The sequence below is a fragment of the Pocillopora verrucosa genome, chromosome 9 (assembly GCF_036669915.1).
Source record: "Pocillopora verrucosa isolate sample1 chromosome 9, ASM3666991v2, whole genome shotgun sequence".
Taxonomy (NCBI): Eukaryota; Metazoa; Cnidaria; class Anthozoa; order Scleractinia; family Pocilloporidae; genus Pocillopora; species Pocillopora verrucosa.
In genome coordinates this window covers 21,010,894-21,025,500 of record NC_089320.1, presented here as the reverse complement: position 1 = coordinate 21,025,500, position 14,607 = coordinate 21,010,894, and the positions used below count along the sequence as shown (strand labels likewise).

Below are 14,607 nucleotides of genomic sequence, written 5' to 3'. Positions count from 1 at the left end.
TGGTGTTGTAAATATATTATAGAATTCCTTCACATACACGTAAGAAATACTCACCAATAGTTAGTTATACTTTCATACAGCATTGCCTCAAAATTGAGACGAAACACTGTAAGTAGAAGAATGCAACTCGAACATTTCTTTATTTGTTTTAAATTAATTGTATATAGAATTGGATTCAGTGATCTTAAACGTCGTTATATTTTTTAATATTTAGTAATGCACCTAACAACAGAACAAATGACAGTCATTATAAACCTTGCTTGCGCTTAATGATAAAACAGCCTTTCTTGTCTCCTTGTTCGTTTCTCAGCTTTTTAAACAACAACTGCTTGCCCTGAATAAAAGCCGTCGAGAAACGAACAAGTCAATCAAAACGATGAACTGGTCGACCAAACAGATGGTAAATTAATGAAAAGTTGATAGAAAAACTACAGCCCTCATTTGGCGCGAAAACGGGCACGGATAGTTGTCCGCGGACGTCATCTGTCCCGAGATGCGTACAGTTGTGCGGGGAAACTGTGAACTTCGAGAAACAGGTAATGTCCGAGCTATCGTGTTTATTATCCTTCAAATATTTTTGCAACGCGTGGGTAAAAGGTTTGTGAACAGCTTACTGTTTGCCATGTGTGGGATGATAATTCTTTCTTAGTGTCTCTAGTACGACTAAATGAACGAACAAAATTGTCCCTTCTTCTGTAAAAATAGCTGAACGCTCTCTCATCTTTTCGAGTCACTTTCCAAGACGCAAGGTTTGAAAATTTGGGAATATCGCTTGGTTTATATCCTCGAATATTCCCTAGTTTTAGCTGAGGCGTATTTGATCAGGCGATGCGTTAAGACCAATCGCGCGCGAGCAAAACTATTTGATGCATTACAGTGATTAATATTACAGTCGATAGCACATAACTAAACAGTGTCTTTAAACTACCTATCAACTCTACCATCTCCGAAAAATGGTCTCGTTTTTGGTGTTTCTGTTTTCCTATTATGATAAGATTAATTTTTAATGAGTTTCTGTCATAATAGTGGCCCTCATGATTTAAATTCTTTTTCTTTTTCCTCGTATTTTTACGTGAGAAAATATTGAATTTACCAAAAAAGGATGAGATACATCTTATGGCCAAAGATAAAACTTGGTTACCTATGTCTATGAAAAGATTTGTATTTTTTTACCAGGTTGCCGCCACTTTTCTTTACTTTCAATCAAAACAAAATGGAGTCGAATTTTACCGAGTACTTTATCGCTCAGGTACACTTTATGGGAACATAACATGCATATTTATTAAAAGTTACTCATTTTATAATTACGTGAAGTACATTATGTGTCCTCATACACAACGTACCTACCGTTTTGCGGGCTTTCGGTGAAAATGATGGAAGCAGAAGGGCCACAAAAAGCACTCTTGATTAGTTAATTAAAAGTCGACCTTTTCAAAATTCGTAACGCCTTTTTAAACTGTTTTTTAATCATTAACTTCGTAATACGAAGAAATTTATAGTAGCTGTTATCAATGTGTTCTGTTGCATATTAAAATATAGTGATATTCCATTAACAACTTCTACATTACACTAGTGACTTGGGAGACCCTTTTTCCATGGGGCTCCCTCATTTACGTGGTCTTGGAACCACAACCTAGTCAGACGGTGGTTTGGTGTGTTTACTGCGGGACCGCTGACCCATTAATTTCCAGCCTGAAGGACACGTCGAAGCGCACTGTGGATAAGTACACTCCGTTTCGATGAGTGTCTGACAGTCCTGCGTTGTCTGGCCAGAGGACTGGTACCAATCGTTAAGTGCCTGGTTTAGGTTCTTCCCTTTCACTAAAACGTTCAGCCAGTCACTTTAGAGTAAAAAGAGCAAAGCAATTCAAAAACTTAACCACACTTATTAGCAGCAAAAAAAGTCGTATTTGACTGAATTTCTTATTACACTCCACAAATGCAGCGTGACCAGATTTTTCTGATTCATCGTAACAACATGCGATATCGCTATCGGTGGCAATGCTCAACGCCCGAAGCACGATCAGGAAGCGACAACTAAGTCACAGTAACAAGTTTTGGTTTTCGTCAGCAAGGATTTCAACAGAAACGTAACGAGAATAATTGATGGCGCGAGCCTTCCAATTTTCCAAGCTAAATATCCTTTTTTACCTTGTAAATGTTAAGATGGCGTGTAAATTTTGAAACATACTTACTTTTGATTGAGGATGCTGTGGAATATGCAAGATGGCGCAAATACCGCGCTGTAAAGAGACAAAGCAAAAGTATATATTTCAAACTTGTAATCAATAACAGTATATGGCTCGTTAACAGACATTCCCCGACCGACCGCGGATACTTTAAGTGTTGGTGACATGACGTTTCCTTTGTAAATACAACCTTAAATGGTCGTCGCCAGCAAGGAAATCTTTATAGCCTCTTTGAAATTCTCGTCAGTGTATGTCAACGTACTTTATAGGGCGGATTTAGACAGGGTCTTGATTACTATGAATCGAACAAAAAAACAAAAAAAAAAATGAAACAAAAAAAAATTCTCACCACGACAGTCCTTTGGTCCTATTGAAGGAGTTCCTTACTTCATTCCCAATGTAAGATACCCGGGCCGACTCCTCATTAGATAACTGTCCTGGTCTCATAATATGCGCACCAATTGACCACACCAGTTGTGCGCTATCGTACAACCACTGGAAAACGAACAAGGGACCTGTTTAGAGGTAAATTTGGAGACTGTTTGAACGGGTTTTCTTTAGACCAGGAATAAAGGGAAGGGCAAAGTCACAGTTTGAGCAGGTTGAAAAATTAAGCAAAAATTTTACCAAAGTTACCATTTGTAATCCCCTTCGTCTTACTCCTCTGCTCTTATTGTTTGTTATGGGTTTGCATTGTAACTTCGCTTCTTCTGTTTTTCTTATTTAAACGTAAATTTTCTAATGCGCTGAAAAATAAACTCAAATGTCCAGAGCCAAAACCAGCGTTTTCAAGCATATCCTCATTGAGGAGCGTTTCCGAGAAGCTCCGTTTCAATGTACAGTTCGTCAGGATCGGTGCGAAGAGTAGGCCCAGCTGCTAGACTAACGATTTTACTCTTCTGAAGTTTTCATTCACACTTCTCGTACCCTTGAGGCAGTTAGATGAACGTTTTTAAATCATTTTTTTTTCAGTTAGACTTACTATGTTTCGGAGACTTATCATCTGTACGATACACCTGTTCACCAAAGAAGCATTTCCATTTTTTCTGAGGATTTCTTCTTGCGCAATCGTCAGGTACAACGCCTCTCCAATAACTGATAAACAAAAGCTGAAGCTATAAATAAAGCTTTTCATTCTAAATCCTTTAAAAATAATATTTGAAGGCGCCAAGTAGAACAAAACACCAAGCTTGGCCCTACCTACTTAACAAGGCGCAGGTGATTCATACCTGCACGTGCAAGTGGTAATTCACGCGCGAAGATTAGAGTTACAACTATATTTGATCTTTCGCGCGAGTCTCACCAGCGTTCTAGCCAAGAACCTTTTACGCAGTTCACGTGTTTACTTACGCTATTGCCATTTTGGTCACGTTTTCTTGGATTTTAGCACTCTGGCAGTGTTTTCCTCCTGCAGGACACGAAGGAATGTCCAGGTACCAGCCGGAATCAGCCAGGCCTCGAACATCGATTTTAAATTTACCCGTCTGGAGCCTTTTGGCAATCCTGTCCAAGTTGAGAATTACGCCGATACCACCAGCACTAAGGACGAAATAAGTGCGAATCATAAATATTAGATTTTTAAAGAAAGACTTTGTTGGTCTGGAAAATAGCGAGGAGCAAAGAAAGGTTTTGAGTTCCCATAAGGAATCGAGCCCAGACCTTCGCATTCTGCGCTCCGTTGCCATAAAGCTGTGCTACAAAGACCTCTGCGGTGAGTTAGGGCATGACTGAGTTCAGATGTTACATGAATTCAGTACACTGCAAATAGTAATTAAGGGAATGGCACGAGTATTGCAATTTCATACTATTCCCAACACTTGATCACACCTGTATGCTGGTCCCATTCACTGGTTTATACTTTATTCTGAGGGAACATGCTTAAGACCCACTCAGAAATTCACCCTTCCAATTGAAATAGACCTAGTCTAAGCCTTGACAACTAAGTAGTTTTCTAAGTTAACGAAAATATGGCACTGAGACCAGAATACCTGCTTCCTGCTAGAAGAACACGTTCGGCATGTTCCAGACCCTTTGACATCAGCTCCGTAAACACCCTTTCCAATATTCTGCTTCCGACAAAAGAGAATCGCTCTGAAAAACACGACGTAAAAAGGTCTTGTACCTGTGGTATAGGATTGAACACGCCATCGAATAATTGTGGGCAGTTAACCCTTTGACCCGATGGAGTGACTGAGAATCACTGAAATCACACATATAACATATAACACATATAAGTCTCGAGAGTAAAAGAAATGATCAGCATCTTAAGAAGCCCTTGATTGTCAAACAAATTCTCCTTCCAGTATGGAGAATATGCATACTGATGTTAGGGCGTGAAGGGTTAAGACTGATCGGAGAACCGGCTGTGATGAAATCTTTAAAAATCTCACAGGTGTAAAACTTGAGGGGACTCAGTCTTAACTTGTATTTAGTTATTGAGATATTTCGATGTAATTTAAGGGTAAAGGAACAGGTTAGTACCTCCTGTTTCACTTGCTGATGCGTTGCCAATCCATGCGTCACTTGAGCAGTACGGTACATACCTAACGACAAAATAACAAACATTGATAACTTTTGTTTACAAGTAAGAACGTCGGTCATGAATACACAAGCTTCTTTCCCAAAAAATAAAGGAGGTACACCAGTTTGCGAATCCTGAAAAATTTAGCCTGAATTCTGCCAGACCGCGCATGGGCATAAGCGGCGAAGAGAGATTCGAGCCGGTGAGCAAAGCCAGCGAGTGAGAGGTTTTCAAGGGGTCGGGTACGAAAACTAACAGAACCCTCGCACCGCTTCGTGCACCCTCACATCGCTCGCACGCGTTCGAAACGCACGCACCTCGCCGCTCGTGTTGAAGCGCCAAAATGATCCTACTCACAAGCCAGATTTTGCATGTTCTTAATTTGAATATGTCAATCCTGTCCATCCCTTATCAACTCTCTAATTCCCATGGAGGACCAAGACAGAATTTCTCCTTACAATATCAATACAACATCAAGCAGACAAGTGATGAGAATAAAGAAAAATATCAATCAGGAGATTATCAATTGATCCAATACCAAATTCTCCAAACTAACATCATAAGATTTGTATGGCAGACAGTGAAGAGAGTTACTAATGACATCTTGGTGTTAATGATCTCTTCACTATTAACTCTCTTGTTTTTATTACCCGACTCCACGATTGGTTCATCGTCTTCTTCTCTCCAAATGAAATAATCATTTGGCTGAAATGACCGCAAAATATTTATACGCAGCTCTCAAATCCTCTTCTATTAAAGAATCGGGTAGAGTGGTGACTCTATAACTCGCGAGGTTTCTTCGCAGCTTATAATTTAATGACATGAACTTTCTCTCTAACCTCATACCTTGGCCTGGTTGCACAATGAAGGATGGTTAAAAAAAGGTTAATAAATATGAAAATCTTACACATGATTTGCATTCCACCAGGTTGGATTTAGGTGTTGTTTCGTTGAGAGTATCCCGGAGCCTAACAAACAAGACAATACAGCACAAGAGATCAGTAAACAAGAAATGTTTTCTTTCTTTTTAAAACCTTATGAAATCATCAGAAAGATAAGTCGGAATCGATCTTTTAAAGCTGTGTCAACTTTTTCATAGATTCACAGTCCGGCTGTCGTGTCAGGCTATAGTTAGGAGCTGACTTAACCACCAGGGGGTATATTTTCCTTCTAAAAAAAACCTTTTCTGTAATAAATGTAACTCGCTTAATATGCCAACCAAATTTAGACGGATGTTCCCTAGTGGTGATTGTTGTTCAACAGCAGTCAATTTCAGGGGAGACAGGCTATATCTTCGTGCGTGTTAAACATACTCCATCTGACGCCAGGAAATTTCACGTCGTCATCTTACATCAGTATGATGGAGAACCATATTAGAAAAGGTGACGCGCTTTTGCTCACTGGCCAATTGGTTTTTTTCAACGTTTTTGCTACAATACTTTCTGCTTTATTGAAGTTCTCGTGATTTTGCACATACTCCGCGCGCGTTGCATGAATTTGAAGGTAAAGAACTTCCAATCCCTGCACAGGAAGTCGAAAATTCGCGACACGGCTTAGGTTATTTTTAGGTTCTCTTAGGGACTCCGTTAAGGAAAGTAAAAGGGGATTACCAAGAAATAATACCTATCTAGGGGATACATTTTCTTTAATTGATCCTTTCTTACGAGTATCCACTCTCTGTAAAATTGCCAGGGCATTCCATGTAGGATAAACATTTGCTTGGATACTTTCAATCGTTTTATGCCGCAGAAAATCAAAAACGACACACACAGCGGAGAATTTTCCGCCTTGGAATCTAAAAGAAGAGAGTCTTTTACGTTATACCTTCCTTAACAGGGTTCCACCTAGCAGAAGACATCAGATGAGTCATATCGGAATATCTCGCTTCGCAAGACTCTGCACTGGTACAGAATTCGCCACCTGGTGAGAAACAAGCAGAATAAATATCAAGGATTAGAAAGTTAATGATGAGGTATATTGTGATTTAAGGCCTTTCCACCTTAGGCAGCACGATTTTAGAACAAATTTGCTTTTGTGCGTGTTGACAGATAGAAAATAGAAACAGAAGCAGCCCTTGCATCCAAAGGGAAAAAAAATCACAAGATGGTGTGTTTAAATTAGGGGCTGTATGAAATACCTCAGCAGTCAAAACACACTGGGGAATCAACAGGAAACTGAAATTACATTCTATTTTTGGGAAGTTATGGTATTTTTGCAAAAGAGTAGTTTTTAACTCGTTTCAATTGCTTTTTGTTTTCACTGTGTGCTGCTAGCAATCGAAGAGTAGAACCTCCGCGGATGATATCATAGCAACAAAACCGAGAACAGATCTTAAAAATAAAAAGAACTAAACAAAAGCGGCCAGAGCTTGTACAGTATCTAAGCTCCTTTATCTTTAAATTCGAAATATTTGTTTCCTTAATGAATTACGGTACGAAGAATAAAACAGAAACTTGGCGGAAATACCAGCAACTGAGAGGATCAATTCAATTTCAGGGCTTCTAAGACAACGGTCTCAAATTATCCGATAAGCCGTATTAAAAACTTTCCGATAAATACAGAGAAATAACAGGAAATATAACTGAGAATCTGAACAGTTTGAAAACATATCAATTATGTGTGAGATACCAGCTCTTTAGAAACACTGCAATTCTCTTTTCAGCTGCAAATTATCCAGAGCCGCGTCAGAAAATAGCTCGTTATTTTAGCCTATCGCTAAGGACTTAATGAACCGTTAATGTATGTTAATGTGCTATGTTCGGTTTTAGACAGTACTCTCTTTTAAAATTTTCAAAAAAAAGACCTCATTGTTTTAACGTGATCATGACATCTCCTCTTTTAGCCACGCTAAACAAGATAAAGGAAGAGGTTTTCGGCAAGCACATCCGCTCAATCTAACGTCCGATTAAATTTTAGTTTCCAGTATCTATGAAACACTTGACAACATTTCTCGCTATTCTTTGGATGATACCTTTAATCCTATTCAAAGTACAACTGTCCCACGACATGTTAATCCTCTTTCTTACTTCAATTGAAGGTGAGAACTAGGCATCAACGCAATGAACACCACCTTACAAGCATTTGTTATCAGCATTTTTCTAGCGTTGAACATTTATATATGAAAAGGACGACATTCCAAATAAAAAAGCGAATGTTCAACGCTTTTTTTTTGTTTGCTTTTTTTTACCGAATCGTTCCTTCTTAGTTATCCGTTTTCTTTACGTTCCTTAACCGCGCTTATCGGCTCGGAGGATATGCATGAAGTCCGTTCGAAACATGTTTTTATTTTGATAAAGTTGTGAAATTCACAACGTAGTTTCTGATTAGCGCACACTGGACAAAATGCAGAGTGACACTAGCAAATTTTTTTTCAACAATCAGCAAACGAATTTCAGCTTTACATTCTGAGGAAAATTGTTTCGCGTGATCAATTACGCAAAAATTACCAGTATTGTAAAGCGTTCACGCGATTGGCTTTCTTCCATCGAATGAAAATTCGACTTAAAGGTGTTCTTTCGTGAAGATAAAAAGACATGTTGATAGGTTATTTTTGTAAAATGTTGATGGAGGCATTTTAGGACGCAGATATGCTCTTTATTAATCTTGTCCAATCTATTTAAAACTCGGGTGAGGGAGTAAGGCTTAGTCAAAACTAAAAATATACCGACTGAGTTATATTTACCCTCCAAATACACAATCCACCTTTTACTACCATGAGCTCTTCTCAAGTAATACCTGCAAATAATAAAAAGAGGGAAACAATTAGGATAAAATAATTCGTGAAAAGATTCACGAAAACTTTCCGTGGTTACGTTGTTTATCACAGTAGACTACTTTGACCTGATTTACTTCAGCAGACATATCTTCTAAGCTTTCAATATCGGAGTAAAAAAACATTCAATTAAATTTTAAATGAAGATTAGAAACTAGGTGTAAATACCACACAATTGCACCTGATTGCCTCTGCATGCGTAAAGCTTTGCGCAAATGTCTCAGAGTTGTGGCTAATCTAAGCAAGCCGATGTATTATGGCATGCCATGTCAACGGTAAGTGGTAAAGCCTATGTACGTGAAAATGGTCCGAAGGACTGAAGTGCCATCCCGCATGGGGACTCGTATCTTTTCCTTTGCTGGTGTCCCGAAAAATGACTTAGATCTTACTACATCCCACGACCGAGTTCAAAAGTTGCCATTTTTTTGTCTGTCTTTAGTCAAGTTCAATCAAGTTCATGTTGCATGTAGCAGTTACAGAAATCAAACTTTACTTAAAGATAATTTAAAAAAATTTTGATTTGCCACTCTATGAGTGGCGTTTTCTTTCTACTGATATCTTTTTTGATTTTTTTGCTCTCGATTTTATTTTCATACATTAGTTATTTGTACCATGGTCGGCTTAGAGCCAAATCCTGAAAATGACCCGAATGCAAACATGGTTGTGTGGAACTTAAAGACGAATTCAGTGCGCAGTAAAACTTACGACTTCCAGTTCATTTTGTTGGAAAACCACACCCTTTCTAGTGGAGAACGAAACTCAGAATAGATATAGAATGAGGATGGGTAATTTTTGGTTCGGTCGAAAATTAAAGAAAAATGTTTGTTTTAATACAAAGAAGGTCTAAGCCTCCCCCCCCTAAGAGGATTCAAACCGCAAACCTTCGGATTCAGCGGATGAACATTTCATACCTCTGAGTCACAGTTAAAACGAAGTCTCTTTGAAGTTAAACTGTATTTTTTGGATTAAAGCGAGGAGAGATCACATTTTTTGTTTATCCTCTCTGATATATAGCCTTTAGGTAGTCGAATTTTAACTTAGCACTTGGCAGAAAAATTCCTTTTTTCTCTATTTCATTTCAATGATTTAGTTGACCTCTTCTTGATTGCTAACGCTGTCTTAATGTTTGAACATCTAATCCTTCAAAGGACTTGAAGTTCCTGCCATTAAAATAGTTTTTTTTTTCAACGTGATAAGGCATATGGAGCGTTTAAGAAATTTAATTCAGAATGGAAGAATTAATTCAGAATTATCAAATTAACAGCGTGATAAACAGGGCCGGATTTGACGATGACAGTATGGAGGAAAATTGCTACACACAGGAAACTGTAACGGAATCTATCGCTTTGTTCACTGTACAGTAATTACTGTAGCATTTGTAAACAAGACCATGTATGGATGTTTTTCGTGAGATTGAGCAAATTCGTCAATCAGTACTATTGATAAGTCGTGAACTTGCTAACTAAAGTCCAATCAACAATTGAATACCACAGATGCTGACAATCAACGAATGCACGAAACCAAGAAAGTAACTAAGGCGCCTAAATAGAGTGTTTGACCAAGAGGAGGCAAACAAACTTAAGTCTACCAGTATTTGAAAAAATAAATCTTAATGAGAACCCTTTCGAAAAGTTTTAGATATTCTAAAACACATTTTCAATGCTGTAAATAAGTAGGAAGGATTTTGTGTTGGAGCCAACGACACGACAAAGAAGAATTGTAGTCTTTTCCATTTTAACTGTTAACATCTGTTCTTTGCATGGAGTTTCCTGAGAGCAAGGTTGACTTCAAAAGTATTCGGCTTTTCATCAAATTTCATAAATTGTGAATCAAAAAAAATTCCAATAACTTTTAAATTTTGTCTGATTGCACTGAAGTAATGACGTTATTATTCCTTTTGAAGGGTTGAACTGAACAATTACTTAAGGAAGTAAAATGAAAGTGCTGCGCTCTTTGCACATAAGGTCAATTGAGTTGTCTTGTTTGTATCCTTTGACGACTCCATATCGCATTAAGCTGGCATAAAATCAAAATTCCCACTTAATTGAAATGCTGGCAACGAAGAACTGCAAGAGTAAAATACTGGCAACGTTGATATGTAAGAATCTGAATTCTTTAGTTTCCTTTGATTTTAATCTTGTTGAGTTCGACAGAAAAAATTTTCCGGAAAGCACGTTGTAGCAACGTGTTGGTTATCATTGTTTTAGCACTGATATATTCAAATCTGTACTTACACCCTGAAAATGCCGATTTTTCTTTGTTATCAAAAACAAGTATTATACATTTTTTGATCAGACAGGAGTTCTTTAATTTGCCTCTAGAAACCTCGGCTTGGATCATGCAGTGAAAGAAGGACATTCATAAACTTTTGTAAACTGCTTAGAATATAACTCAAGACTACTTATTTTCGAATAAAACCGATAGATCTTGTAATAAGTTTGGCGGTTGAAGCCACTCAGGACTTATCTTCTGATTCCAAAGTCAACCTTTCTTCACATAATATGATTGCGTAAACTCCCTCTTAACCTGAGTGTAATTCCATCAGAGCTTGGCATGCGCGCGGCCATTGATACGTTTGGGCGTTGAGTTGGTCAAGGAAAACTATCTCTCGCGAAAAGCTATGTAACATGAATGTAACGTTTGAGGATTAATACTACACAAAACCTGTGAAAATTATCACACATTATGCATAGTAATTCTTGTTTTGATCATTGTCACATCAATGAATATTTCATCAGCACATATATCGCTTTCTATCTCATACTTACCCTGCTGGCGTGCCATCGTTGCATGTGACATTCCTATCGGTAAGATGATGCAACCTCATCATGAATATATCGCGCGACAAGTAACACTTTTTAGCCAGGTGAACGAACTGATGCGACAGTTCGTTCCACGACTCTTGCTGAAGGTCTATGCTGCAGTCAACGAGCGGAACACTCAGAAACGCCCAGAAAAACACCGTTGTAAAAACAAGGAACTGCTGGGGAAAATACACACAAGAAGGAAAAAGTACTGTTTTCATTTGTTTTCTAAACGTGGTGTGATTCAAATATATATGCAGAGCTTTGAGTCTTTGTGAGAAAGTCAGAGACGGATTTTATGAATTGTTGAACAAAACGAAGGTTTAATAGGCCCAGACGGGTTTTCTTTCAAAAATACCATTTCTTCCGCAAATATCACTTGCGCAAATATAACTTTCACAGATATCACATAAGTTGCTCTATAAATAAACGTAGTTGCTCTCTCAACTTATTTTTGCCACGGCTTAGAGCGCACATTCATCGTGTGCAAACAAATTAAAGGTTCGACATAATTGATTAAGTGTTCACAATTGTGACAAATTAGTAACCTAAATGCGTTTAAATAAAACAACTTGCGAGAACTGCTCATTTTGATCCAAAACAACCTAAGATAAAGTTTGAAGAAGAGACTGAACACCAAGAACTACCTTGAAGAATTTACTCACCATTTTCAAGTGGTTGTCCTTTTACACTGCAATCGAATTAGTCTTTTAACCTGAAAAAAAACTGCCCCAGCTTCAAAGTAACTGGTTTTTCTTCCACGGCGTACGTTCTTCTATCACGACAAAAAAAACTCGCTTTCAACCTAAGAATGAACTACCTAAGTCGATGGAAACGAGACGGCCAGAATTGATAAAACAGCGATGCTCAACTAGGCTATATAGTAGTGAACTCCGCACCCTATTGGACGCGGTAACTATAAAGCCTCATCCTAATTGCTCAATTATTAAACTTCATGACCGTGTGAACCGCAAAGTTAATTCTGGCCACTTCAATTACATACCCAAGCACGTTATTGGAGCAGCCGCTAATACTTAATGCAATGATATCCAACTAATACAAATATTTACGTTGCAATACCCCCATATTTTAATATTTTATTTTAATTGCTGGAATTAAACGGCAAACGCCAGCGCGTGCAAGACTTGGGGTGCGCCTGATCAAAACCTTGGTTATACCAGGAGCGAATTTGGTGCGTCTTTTTTTCCTTCAAGGCGCACAACGTAGTTTTTTCTCGGTGAAATCAATTAAGCCTGTATGACCATTTCTCGCGTTCCTACCCACATGGGACCCGTTTGGCGGTTGATCAAAAGAATGGTTTAATTGTAACCCGCAGGATCAAAGGTAAAAGGATAATACCGCGTTGGCGGACATTGTTTTTGCTCCAAGTGTAATCGTTTATAAAACGAACGAATGCGACCCCGGGATGCTCGCAAAAAACTTATACAATAGGCCGATCTTGAAACCACTTAAAGACGATTACTTAATCCATTCGTGTATAAATACCGTCCAAATCTGCGAACCAATGTCACGAAATGTACCGCCCTTATCGCCAATTGTGATTATGTGCTCAGCAATGCGGAGAAACACATCCTAAGTTTATCACATCAACGCAATCAAATAGCATAAACAATAGAAGACAACGTGCTTTTGATTGCTCTCAAACCATGCAATTTTAAACGAAGAAGGGAAACTTACGGGGCAAGCTTATTGAGAAAAACATTGCTAATATGCCGTGTGTTAGTTAAAGGGTTGAAAAAGGTCTAGCTGCCAACAGACTGACCAACTTGCTATTGCCCGACCCCATTATTAGAAGCCGTTTGATGTGTAAAAAGGCAAAGGTGTTCTGACTAACGCAATTTTGTAAAATTAGGGCATATTGCGGTCACAAATATTTCTGAAGAGCCTTTAGTTCATGACTTGGCTCAAAAGATAAATTGAATTAAATTGGAAATAAAAATCAAAATTAGGAAAAGGCCTAAGGGTCATTTCTATGCTCAAAATGGAGGATATAATCACTTAATTAAACACTCAAATTAAATTATACTCTAGGGCAGAAAAAAGATGGAGCTCAACATGAGCTGGTTTGTGTCATAGCAACCTCGTATCTGCCCTCTTAGTGTGCGATAAATTCCAGTTGCAGAGAAACAACGCGAAAGTTCTATTTATGTGCCTTGGCTGACTAATTTAAGACAATTTTCTCAGCTTCGCCTCTATCAAGAATCCGAGTTATTCTCTGCTTTATAGCGCAGAAGAGATGTTTTTCGGTTGATTACATAATAACAATAATACCGCAACATTTTGACAATTTTATAGCTTTTTCGTCTTTTTTTTTTTTTTTTTCATACAGAACAGTTGGCTAAAATTGGACTCGCCGTTAACGTGACCCTTTTGTTAATTTATCATCTTGCTGTCATGTCACCGAATTACTACGACACCAGTCTTGTGCCGTTCTTTGTCACTTGAATTCTGGGCATTGAAAGACACAACCAAAATATCATACAGACTTGCAAAACTGGTCACCCAAAACCTATTTTTAATTCAGACAAATATTTTTTTTTCTAATAATGACACCTTTGAAAGTTTTAAACGACAAAGAAATGAAATGAGTGAACCCTAAAGACACCATGCAACGCCAAATTCATCACTAATCATGAGTAATATTTCTCAAATGCAGAGTAGCTAAACCATAAACTCATGAAAACCGAGCGTTCAGCTGAACTGAAACTCTGTTGGTGAAATGCTGTTTAATTTCACTCCATCCGTCGTACACAATTCCAATATTTCAGGTCTTCAGAGATGAAAAAAAAATTGAAGATGAAAATGACAGTTACTGCCAGTACAGGGTATGGTGCTGCCAGGTCCAAATCTCATTTTGCTATGAATTTTTGGAGCACAGTACTTTATTATTCCTTCAGACAGTAAATCTACATTAAAAAAGCTAGTTCAGGAATCCATAATTTCTTGTTAGGACATGTCAACAGTGTTCGAAGGCAGATACGTTATCACAATTAAATCCGTGGTAAAAGTTCCCTTTGTTTCAAGACAATTCACGACTTAAAGTCTTTCGCTTGAAAAGAAAAAAAGAGTGTACTAGCTTTTTGTTTTCCTAAAACTAAACCTGAAAAGGTTTTTTACAGAGAAATTCCTTAACAAATATCTAAGTTATTCAAAACCTTGATAGAATTATCCAGAGGGTTTAATCAAACCTATTTAGTTGCTAAGTTGACGTAAATTTGCTGGTTTATAAACAAAACAGAGAATGCCTGTAATAACAGCAAAGAGCAGTTAATAACGAGGTTATGTTATGACTTACTCCAT

General features: G+C 37.9%; 1 protein-coding gene across 1 annotated transcript; it reads right to left on the bottom strand.

Annotated features, from left to right (window-relative positions):
* Nucleotides 1-184: 184 nt before the first annotated feature.
* LOC131777045 (palmitoleoyl-protein carboxylesterase notum1a) lies at nt 185-12,169 on the bottom strand. The gene is made up of 12 exons (XM_059093259.2): nt 11,952-12,169; nt 11,251-11,465; nt 8,393-8,445; nt 6,535-6,630; nt 5,618-5,678; nt 4,671-4,732; nt 4,178-4,280; nt 3,540-3,728; nt 3,172-3,284; nt 2,539-2,704; nt 2,196-2,243; nt 185-1,841 (listed from the first exon to the last, which is right to left on the bottom strand). The coding sequence occupies exons 1-12, from the start codon at nt 11,952-11,954 to the stop codon at nt 1,634-1,636; spliced, it is 1,317 nt and encodes a 438-aa protein (XP_058949242.1). The 5' UTR covers nt 11,955-12,169; the 3' UTR covers nt 185-1,633.
* Nucleotides 12,170-14,607: the final 2,438 nt, after the last annotated feature.

Coding starts and splice junctions, on each gene's coding strand:
- LOC131777045 (XM_059093259.2), bottom strand. Junction 4,733..5,617: donor TGGTGGAATGCAAATCATGT/GTAAGATTTTCA, acceptor TTTTGTCGTTAG/GTATGTACCGTACTGCTCAA. Junction 4,281..4,670: donor ATCAGCAAGTGAAACAGGAG/GTACTAACCTGT, acceptor CGTGTTTTTCAG/AGCGATTCTCTTTTGTCGGA.